The following is an 18,707-nucleotide window of genomic DNA, read 5'->3' as shown; positions in this document are numbered from 1 at the left end:
ATATAAAATACAAAATAATTGACCACATTATTTGCACATATGTGAAGAAAACATTATGAAACTTTTTTTTGGTTACCTGATGTTGTTTTTATTGATATTTTTATAATTTTTTGGCATGATGTTATAATTTAGGCAAAGTGAAATAAGTTCATCACTTTGGCTCAAACTATGGCTCAGTGTACGTGAAGCGAGCACAAATCCAAGCTAATCCACCCGCTGCCGCCGCCGCCCGTTCTTGATCGCTTGTTCCTGTTTACCAAAGCACCTGGGCAAGTGGTCGGTTCTCTGTGCTTGATCTCTGCTCCCCGGGACGATGGCGGCGAAAGAGCGACTGGATACCATCCGAAAGCACCTACAAGGAGCAGCTGGCAACGAATCCGACGAGGCGCGCACCCAGAACGACGCCGAAAAGGGCGTTTGCCCCGACTTGCAAGTCGCCAGACCCACGACCATTCCCAGGAGGAGGTGAGAAAAACACATTTGCTCTTCTCTTCGCACGTTCCGCGGGCGCGCAAGCCCAAATGTACTTCTCACGCGTTCAGTGCGTTCGATTAGCGTGTGTCGATTGACTTAAGTGAGTGCAGAATCGCGCGCGGGGCGCTAGATATGATTTCGGTGAGCGGGCAAAACAAGAAAAAAAGAAGTACCGTCAGTGTTGTAGTGCGGCTGCTCGGTTCTTTCGGCGTTGGTTCTTGGGGGTACTTGCTGGACCAGCGAAATTGTTGCGGCCAGCTCGAAGGGGTTAACGAACTTTCGCCGAAGCGCATAATCGCTGCTGGCGGCATGTGCGCGCTATCTTTCCGCTGCTGTAACTTTGCGCACTTTCCAGTCTGGGTGTGCGTAATGTATCTTGTCGATCAGGATATCTTCGGTAACCTGTTCGGTTTTATTGTGAGTGTTTTTTTTTAATAACCGTGTTGGGGATTTGCCACATCGTTGTATCAGGGACAGATGCCAATTCTTGGATGCCGGGAATTTTTACTCGTTTCGTGGCAGGAGACAGAGAAGAGAAAAGTTCAGTCGCAGAGTACTTTGTTTACTTAAGTACATTTTTTCAGTTCGGTGATAATTATAACTGATAGGATTGGTCATTAATTATCCGGTGGAAATATTTTGAAGTATTATTTACCAAATTGCAGTGGCAAAGTTTGCTCTGCAGGTAGTCATGTCAGTGTCACTGTCCGCCCGTTACGTTTTCACCCACTGTGTTTTCGCACATCAATTATCAAGTGCAGATGCTACACGTAGTGGCCGCGCACATCAACGTCGGGTGTGACAGGCATTTGAATGGCCAGCACCTGTGCGCGTTCGGCACTTCAAAAGTTTTTTTTCTTTTTTTTTCCTGCCGACGTCACGGCGCGCTATTCAACGAGCCTCTCGTTTATATTCTTCTGGACACAAGTCGTATCGGTTGGGATTCTTAAAAATTGTCTTTTTATTTTTTCTTAAAAATTTGTTAATGGAGTTGAAGTGTTCTCTGGACATTCAGAGAATATAGCAGAATATAGAACATATAATATAGCAAAGTCGTCCTCAGAGCCTGGCATCATTAGCTGCCGCCTGAACGGAAGCAATGAACAATTCTACAGTGCCACTTCAAAAAGAAGTAGCATATCTTCTGGGGTATAAGCCGCACCCCTCTATAAGTTGCCCTCCGGATAACGTAGCGTTCGCATGATATGCACCTATTCGTACGTTTGGCACCACGAAAGACTGTTGCTGAATCAATAGTGCCTGTTCAATCGTGGTTGAATCAATACTAATTGAAGGCAGTGGAGACGGAGCATTCCCACATGTCGGTTCCCCTCAACTTTGGTTTTCATGCGCACTTTAGAAAAAGGCTCGACTTGAGTGAGCAATGTCTCAATGATTACAACAGAGCAGAAATCTTCTACAAGCCGCGAAAGCAACACTTCACGCACTTGTTGCTACACATGCATTTTTTTGTGTGTCACCTTTTTGTAGGTGTTCTGTCGTTTTTATTTACACTGACCAGCCCTGGTCTTACACTGACCTTACACTGATCTGACCCCACCAGGGATTATTCCCACCCACTACGAATGGTATACGGCCCAGCATCGAAGCTATCTTGTCTAAAATTCCAGTTTTGTGCACTGAAGCTACACTTGGACCATGAGGCACTCCATAGTGGACAGTCTCCACACGTGGAGTTTCTCGTTTGCTGCCTGCGAAAAAACAGCCGCTGATGGGATCGAATGCGCGTCCTCTTGTTCAGCAGCATGCCTTAGCCAAGGAGGGGTCCTACATTACTGCCGGAAAAATGCGCCCATGGTCAGCGGATGACTGTCCGGGAAGCACAATGTACTTGGAATTATTAGAACTGCCTAGGTGTCCCATGAAAACCAATGTAAACATGGCAGTCATCTTCCTCTCATGCCAATGTCATGCCCCTTTCAGACCTGGAATTCTTGTTTCAAGCAAGGAATGTTTTCGGGTAGTTTTGGACCTCGTAGACAAAAAATTGAGCGGTGGTGCAGGTATTTAATAATTTACACGTATGACATCATTTTTCTTTTCCATGGAAAATTTTGTTTCTTGTTTTAAAAGCTACGACACCTTGAGCCTACAGAAAAAAAAAAACTTAAAGCTGGCAGTGCAAGTATTTGCAGATTTTTAGATGTTTTTACAAAGCAGGATTTTAGTTTTCTTACCCGCCCCATTTTCCCATCCTGTGTCCACTGGAGCTTTTTCTTTTTCACAGCGTCCAGCTCCGCGGAAACGCAACAATGGGGATGGCTACCGCAGAGGCATCCTTGAAGAACTTTTGCCCAGAAAACTGGCAGTTTTGGTTTTGTTCCTAAGGCAGCAGAGGATATTTAGTGTGGTGTCATCTAATTATGACACGGGGGCCAACAGAGTTATATGGAAGAGAGAAAAAAAAAAAGAACTCTGATACGACACTGCAGCACAGTATGAGACATGCCAGTGAATTTTTTGTTTAAAAGAATTGCTACTCATACACTTTTACAAATCTCGGTACTAAAATGTTCTGTTCGGCATCCGTTCCATTTTTCAAGGCTGATCTGGGGTTATGGCACGACAGTGTAGTCGGTAATAAAAAATGGGTGGTCTGTGTTCCAATTCCAGCTGTCATGATTTTTAAAAATTTTTTGTACTCTTAGAAAGGTTTTGGGACCATTTAGTGTTGCGTTTGTTGGTTCAGGGAGAGCAAAGTGACACGAGAAGCACCCGACACAAAAATGCAGCCTAATGGATTCATCGGGGGATCTTCTTTGAAATTTTTAACCCCGAAGGTATCTAAATTTACATGCAGGAAGAATTTTGGGATACCTCTGCAGGGCCCGTTTGGTCCAGCCTGCCGACACATTTATTACTTTCCTCCGCTTTTGGCAGGAGTGGCAGTTCTATGTTGCATGTTGAAAAGGTGTTAAACAGGCATGGGCGCATGTTCAACGCTCCGTATGGTCATGTATTCTACCATGTGCAAGACCGCATCCTGCATTAGAAATAACGTTCATTGCCCTTAAATAGGTTCAAGCATAAAATTCAATTGGTTTTTGTCTTGTATAGCTCTCGCATAACCAGCGTCCCCCTTGTATGTGCTTTGGCTGTTGTCTGTTCATGCTTTATGCCAGAGCCAATGTCTTTCTCATTCTGTTTCCTCTGTAATATGGGTAAACAATTAATTTCACAGTGTTAAATAATGTTTAGTGCGTCCCATCACCACCCGTTAGTACCAGAAAACGATTTTTGTTTGTGTTTATAACTGGAGAACTAAAGTGAAAGAAAGGGTGCTGTGTTTTGAAGCCCCAGCTGATGCAGTAGTGCTGGGTTCCTGTGCTTGAGGGTGGTAGCCAGCGCCACCTGGCGGGCATTTTTTCTCCACTTTCTTTCTTTACAAATTCTTTATCTGTTTTAATGACCTACCACATCCTGCCCCTTTGCTTTCCGAGGTTTTCTTGACTGCCAAATCTTATTTCTGTCTTATTTTCAACGAGCCCCTCATTTCCTATTCTGATTCACTACATGCATAGTGAGGGCCGCTGTTCTGGCAGTCTTGGTGCCAAAGGTAGCTTAAGAGGGTTCAACACTGGTCGACCACTCTCGGCATGTCGTAGACACTCGAGTCACGGCCCGGGAATTCAAAAGAAGGTCCCCTTCACCCCGAGTAGTCCAAGTGGCGCTGGCTACCACCCACAAGCCCAGGAAACAAAAATACCTTAACATAAATACCCCAGAAAGTGGAGGGGGAAATAGCCCCGCTGGTAACGTAGTGGTCATCGCACCAGACCGGCATTCTGGAGGTCGTGGGTTTGGATCCCACCAGGCGGGCATTTTTTCTCCACTTTCTTTCTTTCCAAATTGTTTATCTGTTTCAATTACCTACCACATATATTTGCCTCCTACATTTAAAAAGCGGTCATAAACGGGAATGCATTTAATGGGAGTGTTAACCTAGCATGCTGCAGACCAGTAGACATCCTTTCGTCGCAGTAGCTGCACCCGTTTGATTTATTGCGCTTTATTTGATGTTCAGTTTGCTTGCTCGGGCAGCGGGAAAGTTGGGCGCTTTTGCAGCTGTGTGCCCCCATCGGCGGCGGCTTGATTAACTGCTCCTGTGCACTTCCTGCATGAGCGACCGCATCTGGCTCGATGGTTGTGCCCTCTGTCATGCCCGTGTGCCGTTGCCCTGTCTGCTGCACTGGCGAAGCGCCTTGGTGGGACAGTTGTGCTGGCTGCTGTGATGTATTCCTGTGCATTTTTCTCATCTCACTGGTGGGGACATTGAGCTGGATGATCGGTGGGCTCACATGCCAGCGGCAGTCCAGAAGCGTCCATTTCGAAAGAGGGACTGTACGGTGCTTATTTTGCTTGGGCTGCATCAAAAAGCGTCAACTTGTCTGTGCTACTTGTAGCGCTTAAAATAAGGATGATGTTTTTTGATCTTTCTCTCCTTTGTTTATTATCTTTTTTGGAGGTAGTGGGGGAGGCTCATTTACCTAAATAATGAGGGACCATGGGATGTCAGATTGTAACTATTCTACCCTTTCTGCTCTTCCTTTTCTTTCTCGTGTGCACCTTGTGTACGCAGGAATTCCTCTCTCTTTTCTGAATGTATCTCTTCTTTTAAATGATCTTTTGGAAATGTATCTCTTTTCTCGAATACTGTAGTATGGCCATCACCACTTGACAGCGAACCGTAGTTGTTGTTTAACAGTATCTTTCTTTCTTTTCTTTTTTTCTTTTTTTTTACACCCCATCCTGCTGTGTCAGTGGCTGCAGCCAGGTTTGTTTAGGGGCTGGTGAAACAGGAAACCTAGAAAATCTGGGTAGTGAATGACCGTTTCAACGTATACGTGCATTAAATAAATTTATTACCCCGAGCAAAGAAAAAACAAATTAAAACCCACGTAGTAAAAGCAACTGAACAGTGTTGCAACTCTTAGTGTCGAAGCACGAATGCATCAAAGGTTTTTTTTTATTTTCCGGGGTCGGCTGGGCCTGCTTTTCATGTTTCTGGGCATAATTAAGCTCGGGGGAGGAGCACATCTTTGCATCCACTGCGTATACGCGCTATGTGCTCAGGCATTTGCAGCTAACGCAGGCACCACCTCGGTGTTCTCGAGCCGCAGTCCCCCCAGTGGGGAAGCCGACCAACCAGAAGCTTGGAAAGTTGTAGCTAGGTGCAAAAACAAAAACAAAAAGAAACAAACTTTTCTGCGCATAGTGCACTGCTCAAAACACTGTCAATGCTTAACAGGTGTACGATTTCTGCTGTATGAATCTTGTGAGGGATGATGGCCTTCTGATGACGCCGGATACAGGAAAATGGTCGAAACAGGTCACAATCGTCCCCGACCTAATGCTCGGAACTTACCCCATTGCTCCATGTGACCATACCACATTTCTTGGCATTGTGCTCGACCCTAGTCTCGCGTTTTGTTTTCATTTCTCTCATCTTAAACAAAAAACCGCATTTGGCATCCGTGCATTGTTAAAGGCGAGACCCTTTTTTCCACATCAAGCACTATTATCACTGTATTTTGCTTTTGTTCACAGTCATATTAATTATGGCATTGCCTCTTGGGGTAACTCCTACTCTTCCCACGTTTCATCAGTTCAACACATTCAAAATCAATGTATTCGCATTATCACTCGCAGTTCACATCGTTCCTCAGCTTCAGCTCTGCTTCGTGAAAATAAAATTCTATCTGTAAACAACTTATTTCACTACAATTTAGGCCTCTTTTTTTACAAGTTACTTCACAGTTATATTTCATACGATTCCATTGATCTGAATAGTTTAAGGACTAAAAATTTCACCAGGTTTGCCGCAAATAACAACTTCTTATTACCGACTGTACATACTAATTACGGCAACTTGCTTCGCTGCAATATCATTTTGGAATAGCCTCCCTTTTGCCGTAAAATCATTATCGTCTATAACAAGCTTTAAAACTTCCTTGAAAAATTTTTTGTTGTAATTAACTTCAAGTATCGACTTCCACTGTATTTTTTTTTGGGGGGTTATTATTGACATTCACTTGTCTATACGTCTACATTTACGGCTTTGCACTACATTGTGTTTTGTTGCTTCAAATATTGTGCATTTATATGTAACTTAGTTTAAACCATTGTTTGCTAATCATAATACTATGCAGTTATGTGTACTTCTCTTCTCTCTTCCGTAGATTTGCTCATGTTTATTTCTTAATCACTGCTCCGACAAACTCACTTTGTGCGTTTTTATAGAGGGTCCCGTTACAGTCTGCGGACTCTGGGACCCTCTTCTGTATATTAATATGCTTGTATACCTGTACTCAAAAATAAATTTGATTTTGACTTTGACTTTGAAATGCACTGCAGTGAAGCGCACCACAACGGAGAGGAGTCCAGACGGCACGTTGTCGTATCTACTATGTATGGGTACTATTTCGTTACGGTTGACTGTAAGTCACCATAAGGGAGAAGATAATGGTTGCCATTGCTATGGGGGGTAGCATTTGACCATGCCCGATGGATGATACCCCGCTTATTATCGGCACCCCTTCTTTACCACTGAAATTGCCGCATTTTTGGTGCGGGTTATACGCGTGAAAATACGGCAACTTAGAAAAAGTGTGTCTATGTGCGCATGCATGTATCAAAATAAAAAGCATCAGTTTGCAGCAGCACCCATGTACAGCATCTGTGGGAGCTCCCGTTTTCGCAATTTCAACCCCTTGTCTCTTTTTCTGCGTTTCGACGTTTACGTACTTTGTGTGCTTCATTCTCTGGGCTGGTAGCTGTAGTTGGTGAATGCTTCATCAGAGGGACGAAGTCTCAATCCTCTCTTTACCCCCCCTCTCTCTCTTTCAAACCCGCAGGCAGGACCTCCTGAAGTGGAACGGCTGGGGCTACAAGGACTCCAAGTTTGTGGTCGATGGCACCACGCACCACATTTCCTTCACTGGGGACAGGTACGGGAGTTCGGCACAGTTTCTCCTCCCTCCTTTGACAGCGGAATGAAAGGAAAACAACAAAAGGGCAAAGGGAGAGCAAGTAATCCCTGCACTTTGGAGCTGAAGTTGAGTACCTAGGCAAATCTGGTTCGGTCGAGTGTAGGAAGTTGTTCTGCTCAACTTAGCGGTTTTGGGGAATTTCAGCGGCAGTTCTGAACCTCACCTTTGCGTTCCGGTGCTCAGTGTGTTTACTTGATGTTGGCCTGTTTCTCATCTGGTCAAGTTCTGGATTGCCGAGGGAGTTCAACTGGTTTTCCCAGTGAGCCAGTTTAGAATGGCCACACCTGTGCCACGTGGGAAGCTTCCTGTCAGGATTTTGGAACATATGGGAATTCATGATGAGAAGCGTGAATACAGATAGCAAAAATTGACTCGGCAGCTCACCTAAACACACATACAGCAAGGATAGGCAACACGGGTAGGCTGTTGAGCACATGTCACAATGAGATCAAGACACTAGAAGAGGCTGTCTGAGCCGTTGATGAAGCGAAGGCTGTATGAAGTGTCTGCACTGTCCTCATTGGTACCGCGCAAAGAGCTGTGTGGGGGGATGTAGTATCTGACAAATGTCGACAGATTACCATGGCAAGTTTGCAATTAGGAAACAATTAGACCTTCATCCTGCAATGAACAAGGAAAAAAAAAAAAAGAACTGTTGGGAGTGGCAATGACTATATTTGTCAGTCGTTAATTGGCTATCTTGTGTGTTGTCTGAATATTGCCGAATACATCTAGTGCTGCTTGTTGGCTGTCAACCCCTGTGAAGGGATTGTTAACTTCTCAGATTCGATTGATTGATTGATTGTGAGGTTTAGTGCACTGACACTACAAAGGCAATGAGGTGCGCCGAAGTGGAGGACTCTGGATGAATTTTTACCACCTGGGGATCTCTAACGTGCGCCGAAATCTCTTAACACATGGGCGTTTTCGTTTTTTGCGTCCATCAGAAAAGCGGCCGCTGTGGCCATCTTTTTGATGATTCACTGTATTTGTGTGTACATATATACACTGCCTCATAGCCATCGCTAAAGCAAGGGGTGAAAAAAATGCTATTTAAGCTACACTTGAATTACACAGCAAAAAGTTGGCCTTCGAAGTCCGTTGCCATTTGTGTCGTTTCTCTCTTCCCCCTCCCTTTTTTCTCGGCGCTGCACTGAGGCAGGTACAAGATAGGGAACAAGACCCTGCCGCATTTCAAGGCCTGGGTGGAGTCGGCCCTGGGCGTGGACCTGAGCGTGCTCATTCCAGCGCAGGTGAGGGGGACAGAAGGGAGGCACGCTCGGGAGAGAGCAGGCCCCATGAATCGAGATGTTGCCTCACATGTGCCTTTCTCTCTCTCTCCCTTTTCTGCTGCGGCCTTTGTGCCGGCATACTCGATGCCAGCTGGTGAGAGGCTCGCTTCTTTGGTCTCGTGTCCCGCCCTCCCGTCCTGCACACACGTCGTGATCCGTTTCTTGTCTGTGTGTCTTAATGGCACCCCCTGTCTGTCGGGGTCAATGTTTTTAGATTGGGTCTAAAGCGTTGGTTAACCTCATAGTTGGTAAAGCTAATCTGAAAACGTCAGTTGGAGTCTACCTTGAGGCGTAGAAGCATTAGTTGGTAGCACAGTCGAGTACTCTGTCGAGCCTTGTCTGCCTAGAGTTGCTTAAAGCCAACAGGATGGAGATGCACATTATAAGGTTAGATGCAGCAAATCCGTTTGGGGCATGGAGAATGTGTGCGTACTGATAGCAGTGCCCCTTCTGGTGCCTCTGTCCAATCACTGGAAACGGACGAAGAGTGTGATCATTCGTTTGTTTGGCAGTGTGCCATGCAAAAAAAACAGTGAAGATCCGTTCGTAATACCCGGAAACAAACTTGATCTTGAAGAGCAGACTTTACAAGAGCAGAGGATCGCCATCAGCTGAGTAGTTGGTGTTATCATTTGTAATCTTCCACGCTGTCCAAAGGTCGGAAACATTGGCCCAAACAGTTCCTCTGCCGTGCAGCCTGTCATTATGTGGCCTTCCTTTGCACTGGCATCATTCTGCCCGCCATGGCTCCCAGGAGCACTGTGCTTGTGCGTGTCAAGGTGGTGCGAGGGGGCTGGCCTTGCCCCCGCCGTCACCAGCTGTGCACAAGGTCAGCGCTGTAGCCGATGAAGGAACCAAGCGTTTGCACTGCACGCCCTCCCTCTCTCTTGCCTCACACACGCGCATGCGTGCCCTCCTCATCTCCTGTGACCGGCGGGAAGCTTGCATTGGTGTGCCAAGCACGATGGTGGTGTGCTGTGCCTGCTGCCTCTCTCTCACCTTGCTCGCTGTCCAGCATGAAGCTGCGAGAACGTGCTGCCGTCTGTGGCCCCGTGTCTCGTGCATGTCCTCCTCCTCCTCCTCCTCCTTCTCCCACCACCTCCGTGCTGCTGCTGCTGCTGCTGCCTGTGCGTTGCCTGTGCTGCTGCTGTGGCCACAAGGGCCCCATAGTGAGCAGCCTGCCCTCCCTGCAAGGCTGCCACTCCACGGTGGCCGTTAACCCCATCCGCCTGTGCTCCCGGGTGAGTGCCCCCTTTCTTGGGGGAGGAGGGACCCGTCGGGAAGGGAGCGGAAGTGCAGCTGTCCGCTGTGGATGGCCGCACGTTGTTAGCAGTGCCAACTGTAGACGACACGCACGCTGCGCCTGACTTTATCTGCGTCGACGTTGGCATTGTACTGCAGTGCAGATTTCACATGGGGCAGTACTACATAGATCAGCTGGCATTTAGCAACGACAGAAGAAGACAAGAAAAAAAGTAGGTGGAAGGGTGTTAACACGCAGCGTTACGGGACCCATGTCGCAAAAGAGCGTCATCAGCGGCGTGGACCGTGAGTGAAAAGTCCCACAGCCCCCGCTTGCAGTGAAACCCCCAAGAGCATGAGGTGCTGCCCCAGCAGATGGCGTGCAAACAGGCTCTGAAAGTTTGCATGCAATGTAAGTGAGGCCCCATAAATGCTATCGAGTCCCACGCCTATAGGCAAAGCTTGAGGGTCCTCGAGATTTCATGTTCTCTGTGGCATTCAGCCAGTGCAGTGCAGCTATATTTGTGCAGTGGGGCTGGTAGAAAGTACCCAAGTGCCTCCAAGGGAGCCGACTTTTAGTTCAGAACGCAAAGGTTTCTTTACCACTATTTGTAAGCATCGTTAACGTTTAGCCTTTTTCGTGCAACTTTGGTGCTGTAAAATAAAAAAAAAGCCAGAAGCCTTCTCGCAAGGGTTAATGTGGGAAAGAAAGACGCAGTTCAGGGGAATTTTCGCTGTGCAGCTGAGGCCTAATTCACAGAGCCTAATGTGCTTTGCAAACTGTGAGGCTTCCACAAGCCTTCGTTTCAGAGCTACTCGCCCAAGTTTCTCTTGGCAGGTTTGTGGAAGGGGGGGAAAAGCTGTCGTGGAGTTTATTTTTAAATATTTCAAGACGTTGCAAAACACGAAGCTTCCGGTGTTTTTTTGTTCACCTGTGCTTACTGGTTTCAAATTTACATGCATTTGGAAAAGTTTTATGCTGGTTGGACTTGAATGCAGTTCACTTACCACACTGGAGGGTTTTTGAAAATACATAAAGCTAATTTTCATCTTTGTTGTTTTTTTTTTAAATCTTTTTCATTTTTTTTATTTTCCTCGAAGGGAAATTTTGGGAGGTATTGCCGACAAACAAAGATGAATGACCACAGCATGGTTTGGTGAACAGAAAAGCACTTGCTAGTGCATGTGATGAACCACTTTTTAAAGCCTCTCCTTTACTGACACGGTGTAAACCCACACCGTGAATTGGCAGTCGAAGGAAGGTTTGAGACACTGCTGTCGTGAGCGAGAGCCAACAAAAGCGAAGTGTCCGTCCCTGCTTTGCTGTGCTCTCACGGGACTAGGAGCCATGCTGACTCTGTGTGCCTCGCCCTGTTCTCTCGGCAACAGCAACCGCCATCGGACCAGGAGCTCCCAGCGCCCATCATCAACCAGCCGTTCCTCGATGACGTCCGGCAGGCAGGCATTGCCTACTCGGTCGACGGCCAGGACCGGCTGTTCAGGGCACACGGTCAGGACCTTGCGCTTTGCGGTATTTGGGGCTAGGGGGCGTGCTCGTACCTCCTGGTTGAGAAAAAAAAAAAAAAAAAAGGCTGCGCTTTGTTCAGTCGGCAGTTCTGTCGGACATCTCTGTCGGACAAACTGGTACCGGCTTTTGCAGTGCTACGGTCGGAATTTGTGTTAAAGAATTCGTGGTTTCAACCATTCATTAGCTAGGCCACATGGTTTTCACAAATTCCGGTGATTGAGTTGTTATTTTATTATTCTTTTCTGGTGCCAAGAGTGACGGCAACTTTTGCCCGGATCATTTTAGGGGGCTGAAAAATCTAGCACTTCCTCCAGTAAAGCACTCACTATGGCAATGCTTGTCTCAGTTTGAAGCAGGTCTTTTTCAGAATGGGGCATTTTATTGCAAGGTAGTGGTGTGAGTGTTGCAGCTGAGATCACTGGTAGGTAAAACAAAGGAGGAAACAATCTTTTTGTGGAAATGTGAAGGCAAGATAGTGTGCAGTCTTGGGGGGACATGCTTTCCTTTCATTTTTGTTTTTTTAACCCTGAAAAGTTTTCGTTTAAGCAACATTGCACTTTATCCATGTAGGCAACATCCATTAACTCGGCATTGTGTTACTGTCACAATGGCAGGCAAATGATGCAACACTGCAGACACTACACATAATGAAGCATAGAATCTGAGCTCACTTGAAACCATCCAAATAGAGCATTCTGTGTAAAAAAAAATTGAACATTTCGACATTATAGATTAGTTAACTTTTTCTTTCAGCAGCTTGCTACTGTAATCTTTGAAACAATTTGTTCTATCTAGCTATTGAGTTTGGGGGGCTACACCAGACTGCCTAATAACAAACACGGAAGAACTATTACGGTCAGGGGTGCAAAAGAGTGCAGTGTTTTCAGTCCCAGCCATCAAAAAGGAGGCAGCGTCAACTACTGCATCAACACACGTTACAAGCAGTAGGAGCCCAGTGTGGCTTCATTGATGCCCGACGTTTCTTGGCCTGGCTTGATTAAAAAAAAAAAAGGAATAATGCTGCGACTATTTGGTTCTTGTGCCGCGAAATTTCCCCGGAACAAGTCTTAAACCAGTGTTTCTGGCAACCTTTCTCTTCTGCCAGGTCACACCATGAGGGAGATCTTCATACTACGCGAGGGCTCTTTTGCGCGCATTCCTGACCTGGTTGTGTGGCCGAGTGAGTCCACCGGCAGAGTTCCGCTGCCTCCAATTTATGCAGTTTCGTCTTGTGCCTTGCCTCACCATGGTGAAGATGATGATGATAATGATCGTGGTTATAGTAATGGTGATTTTTGTTGCCCTGCTAGCATCTCACGAGGACGTCGTCAGCCTGGTGCTGTCGGCTGCCAGTCACAACGTCGTCATCATCCCATTTGGCGGTGAGTGCAAGGCTGTGGAGTGCTCTGTGCTAGCTTACTGAGTTCGGGGGCTTTGTTTTGGTCTACCGCAGTCCCTCATGACGTTACTGTAAAATAGATAATTTACTTAGGATTGCTGGTAATCTCACCAGGCGGTTGCTGCAGGAATGAGGACAGAACATGGTTTAGCATTATTACAGAGGCTGCGTTCCAATTCGCGGACAGCTTGGTGGACAGCTTGGTGGACAGCTTACGAAGCAGTCTAACTAGACGTCCAAAGGAATAAAATTGGAACAGCACCGCGGACCCAAATGCAACACCAACGCAGACGACAGCCTCGTAGCAGACATGTTGAGAAACGCAAGCATCAAGTTTCGTATATAATATTACCGTTATTATTACAAACATTACGTAATTTGAAAAATAGACAGTCATCTTCAGCACTAGTAAATTATACTAAATATTTAAATGAAGGAACAAGTGCTTTTGTTCCAACATTAATATGCAAAAAGGTGGTGCTGGCGGCACCTATCAGCTTAGACAGGTAGGTAGCCTGCATCGTTGCTGACTTTGATGCCGTCTCCTCGAAGCAGTCTTCGTTGACTGCTTCGTTCAAATTGAAACGGTGCTTAATTTAAATGGCTGGCTGTCCGTGAAGTCGGCAACTAAGCCGTCTAAAGAGAAAATTGGAACGCACCCAGAGTTTGAGTTCGAGATCAAGGCAGTGCAGCCAGTTGCAGGTCTGCAGAAAAACAGTGGCATTTGCTTTGATAATCGAGTTGCATGCTGCAGTTCTAGAGCCAAGCAGTGAAGGGTGCGATTCAGTTCTATTGTATTAGCAAACTTGTTGAAACTAAAAGGAAGTTTGCCGCGCTTTTTTTCTGAGCATGCCCGTTTTTGTCTCTCCTGCTGCTGCAAGGCGGTACCAGTGTGTCCGGTGCCCTGGAGTGTCCGTCCGGGGAGACGAGGATGATTGTGTCCCTCGACACATCCCAAATGGTATGCCGCGTGGTACCAAGGAGGACTGGCTCGGTTGTACCGGTGTACCAGTTCGGAGATCTGTCTACTTGTGAGGTGGTGTTGGTTTGCAAGCGAGCGACGCTTGCCCTTCTTGCAGAATCGTATCCTGTGGGTGGACAAGGTGAACATGACAGCGAACATCGAGGCTGGCATCATTGGCCAGGACCTGGAGAGGCAGGTAAGAGAGAGAGTCAGGAATGTGATGCCCTTTTTATCGTCATTAGTATGTCTTGAGAATGTTAAGACAATCCTTATTCCCCTTAGTTTGCTGATAAATAAAGAATCACTGGGGTGAACTGTTTTGTGTACTGCTGGTGGCGGGTAAATTGAGTGTTGTGGTCCACACAGACGGCCCGTTCGCTCACTTGTGATTCTGGCGCACCCTGACCAAGATTGCGCTTTTATAGGTGGCTACAGGATGTAGAACACAGTTTTGCAGGATTACTCTGCTGTTTTGTGAATTGATAGCCCCATGATTAGTATCTTGTAATGGCACACTCAAGCATCAATGTGCCTCAGTAATCACTGCTGACGACAGTGCAACATGAAAGGTGTTGACTGCTGACGACAGTGCAACATGAAAGGTGTTGACTGCAAGCTGGCTCTGTTGGCTGTTGAGAGGAATCTTTATTCCTCTAGTTACACCACTAGCCAACCCTAGTTGCCAACCACTAGAAACCACTAGCCAAACCTGGTTACACCACTAGTCGTCCAGATCAGTGGTTTGCTACCAAAAGCCAGAGGAAAGAGTTCCAACTGTGGAAAGAACCACAGATTTCGTAGCTACAGAGAGAGATCGTGTTACATAAATGAGATGCTTTTAACCGCCTTAGACCCTCGAAATGTCCTCAGAATGTCCTCGCAACGTCCTTGTAACGTCCTCCCTTGTCCCCCTGGGTGCAGCTGTCGGAGCACGGCGTGTGCACGGGCCACGAGCCGGACTCTTACGAGTTCAGCTCACTGGGGGGCTGGGTGGCCACGCGTGCGTCGGGCATGAAGAAGAACGTCTACGGCAACATCGAGGACCTGGTGGTGCACGTGCGGCTGGTGACCCCCGCGGGCACCGTCGAGCGCAGCTGCCAGGTGCCCCGGCTCTCCTCGGGGCCCGACATCCACCACTTCGTCCTGGGCTCAGAGGGTGAGGGGGCGTTCGGGGTGGCAGCGGCGGTAGCATTCGGTTCCCTCCCCCATGCAGCGGTGGCCCCTACCACTTGCAAAGTGGGGGAGAACACAAGGCGCAGCACTGTTTGTGCAAGTGGACCATAGTACTGCTCAGATAGAAAGCCACAGTAACGCAGTTTGTTACAAACCAGTAAGAGTGCATGAAAACAAGACCGTACGACTATCTGTGTTGTAAGTGAAGACACGCCCTTTGACAACCTCCGTTCAGTGAAGGCCATTCAGAAAGTGGCAAAAAACCCCTGAAGTGGTAACCTCGATTGTCACAATTTTTTGTGACGAGCTGAGGTAATCAAGGTCTCACAAGGGGTTAAGCCACGCTGTGATGAAACAGGCAGCGAAAAACTAATGTATGTGAGGAAGTCACTGTAACTCACCTCAGTGATTATTGGGAATACAAATGGAAAATGGATACTGGAAAGTAATATTGTCTCTTCTTCATCTTTGGTGTAGCAATGTTGCACCACACGTGTACATATGTCGGCCTTGTTAAGCTGAGAATGTGTGATTGTTTTATGTTATACAAATAATTTATGGAAGTGTTGCGCAGAAAAAAATCAAGCCGACCTTTGAAGTATTTAATGAGTCGGCAGGCAGCGAAGCAAATTACAGCATCCAGAGGTCCCTAGAGTTGAGAGTGGGGAACTTTAATAATTGCTTGACAGTTTTGTTTTCCTCCATTCAAATCCATCTTGAGCCGTCTCAACGTGCGACTGCATGAGGTGCCTTCAAGTTGATCGCATAGCGAGATATGTTATCTATAGTAGTATTTGTGAGGTGTAGAAGAAACAAATGTGCGTGTGAATGTCCAGTCTGGTTGAATTTCGGTACTAGAACCAGCACAATGTTACGACTGCAGTTGTGTTGCCACGAGATCACGTGCCAAAACTGGCCTGCCAAGGAGGTCCACTGTTACGTACTATATTCATTGTCTTCCAACCGGTAATCTTCAGGGCCCCTCACCGTGCTAGTGCCGGTCAACTTCTGCCTTGTGATCACCTGCAAGTTCTTAGCTGTCTATGCTGGAAATGTGAGTGTCAAACAAGGAGAGGTGTCGAAGTGGTGGCACGGTGGTGGAGCGGCTGGCAGAGGAGGAGAGGAGGGTGGTGACCCCTGTGGGGGGTGGCTGGTGCAGGCACCCTGGGCGTGGTGACCCAGGTGGTGCTCAAAGTGCGGCCACTGCCCGAGTGCCGCCGCTACGGCTCCATCGTGTTCCCCACCTTCGAGCCGGGCGTCGCCTTCCTCAAGGAGATCACCCGGCAGGTAGGCGCCAGCTGGGCAGCGTGGGTCGCTGCAAAGTGTTTTTCGGAGAAACTTTGCGGGAGCTGTGAGCATTCACCTTGAGTTTCATTGTGGATGCTTATGGGTTGTGCCCTCCTAAGGCTGCTTTTAGAGGTCTGGTGTTCGCGCAAAGTTTCTAACAGTCGTGACGTCATTCCCATTTCTACGGTGACCACATATGCACCATTCATACTCAACCAGTTTCGCCGTGCAACAGCTGCTCTGAAGAGACATGCTAGCCTCAACTCTAGCTTGTCCACACCCAATTTCATTTATTGGGGCTTCAATTGTGAGTCGTGGCAGGGTGCTGTTAAGGGGCGAAATACAGTTTCAACTGTGAAGGCAAAATGAATTTGCCAAGCTGCCAGTCGCCTAGTTTCGTGTGCAGCATCTGATAGTTTCCTGACCCCTGTGTGGTTTTCCAAGAATCTTGTGCTGGTCGTAAATGGAACATAGGTAGGGGATAGAAGTTTCGCATTACTCTGTAAATATTTGGTGACACCAACAGGAAAACAAACACCAGTTATCTCAAAGAAGAATTCACAAAAAAAAGGGCAGTCTCACATCTGAAGGAGGCATTGCTGCATGCCTAGGTGTGGGCTTTTTTTTTTAAGCTGTGAAAGACAACTTCATGTATTTCTTTTTTCTAGGAAGCGTTGTTAAAATGTATATTGGCAGAATTTTGAATATTTCTTGGTTATCACTTGCTTTTAAAATACCTATAACTTTTTATAATTCTTTATGATGACTGCACAGAAATTTTTAATTAAGCTTTTTGTTTTCCTATTATTTAGGAACAGCATTAAATCGCCTGCTTCTAATGTGCTGGATAATGTGCAAAAGTGAAATTTACAGTGAAAAAAGAAAAAAAAAATTCTGTACACCCCAAGAATGGTCAACTGCTTGTGGTAAGGAAAGGATGAGGTTATGAAAGGCTGTTGTGTAGTCTGCTGGACTGTCTCGCAATGCTTCAAGATGGTGCCTCAGTACACCGTGCCCATGCTAAAGTACAATCAAGCTTAGGGAGACATAGCACTTACCATGTGTGGATTATCAGGAAATTTTTCTTGGTTAAGATGCTTAAGGCATGGCCCTGAAGTGTCTTCTTAATTAAAAAATTTTTGGTGATGTGCCAGTGAATGACGGGGCATGCGTTTAATGCTACGTCGTAACAAAACTTGCTGCATCTCCCTTCTTCTGTTGCTCACAGAACATCCGGCCTGCCTCCATACGTCTCATGGACAATCAGCAGTTTGTCTTTGGTGAGTGCGGCCCTGCATAAGGAAACCGAGAGAGGTGGCTCACATAAATTGTTGCCAGACTACAAAAGCGGGTACAGTGGAAACTCGTTACAACAGATCTGCTTACAACAGATATTTGGATACAACATACTGATTTGCAATGCTTGGTTGGTCTTCCTATCTGTGCCATTGATTAAACTTCCTTTACTGCAGATTCTGTTACAACATACATTCGGATATAACAGACCAGTTTGAAAGGTTAACAAGTCCACCTTTGCATCTCTACATCGGACTTTTCAAGTGCAGGCAACCATTCATTTGTTACGTATGTTTTCAGTTTTTGTGTTGCTGCCTCACAGTTGTGATCAAATGAAAGCAATTTGAAACAATTAAAAATAATTGTGAATTAGTAGAAGTGAAACTTCTTGCATCCACTTGCAGTATGCATAGGTATGATGTCCTGGGAATCAAGCAATAGGATTTAGAATTTCAGTGCTATAGTGCAACAGATAAGATCATTATATGAAAGTTACCTTCATTAAAACAAAAAAATGTATGCCCTCTCATGAGCCCAGCAAATGTAAGAGTCATGCATGTCATTTTGTGACGTGCTTCATAGTGTCACAAGAGGATGAAACTGCTGGAAAACCCAATTCATCCTGAAGGTTTGTTGGCCTAAAATACCAACCTGTTTAATTTGTAACTGAATCTCGAGAAATGACCAGCTTAGTTTTTTTATTTGTTTCTAACAGTTGAAAAGTCCAAACTCTTGTTATAACAGACTTCATTCATGATTCCGTAAAAGTCTGTAGTAACAGTATTTGGATTGTTCATACTTCTTTTATAGCAGACTGAAATCATGATCACTATCATGGTCTGTTCTAATGAGGTTGTACTGTATTTGGAAGGCTGTAGTTTTGGGAAAAGTCTTGCAGCTTTGTTGTCTGTTCTTTCGAGGTTCACAGAGACTGTGTGTGGAGGGTGAAATGGAGTTACTCGTGGCAGAGACTGTTGAAACGCGAAGTCTAGCAGTTGTGTGGCTGGCACATTGCAGTGTTGTCAAGTATTATTGTGTTTGT

General features: G+C 46.3%; 1 protein-coding gene across 1 annotated transcript in view; it reads left to right on the top strand.

The window, feature by feature from the left end:
- The first annotated feature begins 193 nt into the window (after positions 1-193).
- Agps (alkyldihydroxyacetonephosphate synthase) overlaps positions 194-18,707 on the top strand; it is a 32,674-nt gene continuing 14,160 nt past the window's right edge. Inside the window, exons 1-11 of the mRNA XM_077671389.1 lie at positions 194-465; positions 7,350-7,442; positions 8,647-8,737; positions 11,408-11,528; positions 12,652-12,726; positions 12,857-12,928; positions 13,827-13,906; positions 14,025-14,105; positions 14,831-15,065; positions 16,242-16,369; positions 17,598-17,649. Coding sequence (XP_077527515.1) covers positions 314-465; positions 7,350-7,442; positions 8,647-8,737; positions 11,408-11,528; positions 12,652-12,726; positions 12,857-12,928; positions 13,827-13,906; positions 14,025-14,105; positions 14,831-15,065; positions 16,242-16,369; positions 17,598-17,649 — 1,180 coding nt within the window. The 5' untranslated portion in view covers positions 194-313. The remainder of the gene's footprint in view (positions 466-7,349; positions 7,443-8,646; positions 8,738-11,407; positions 11,529-12,651; positions 12,727-12,856; positions 12,929-13,826; positions 13,907-14,024; positions 14,106-14,830; positions 15,066-16,241; positions 16,370-17,597; positions 17,650-18,707) is intronic.

Source organism: Haemaphysalis longicornis, unplaced genomic scaffold (assembly GCF_048455015.1).
Source record: "Haemaphysalis longicornis isolate Haplotype H1 unplaced genomic scaffold, Haemaphysalis longicornis Haplotype H1 scaffold_5, whole genome shotgun sequence".
NCBI lineage: Eukaryota > Metazoa > Arthropoda > Arachnida > Ixodida > Ixodidae > Haemaphysalis > Haemaphysalis longicornis.
This window is presented reverse-complemented; position numbering and strand designations above follow the sequence as displayed.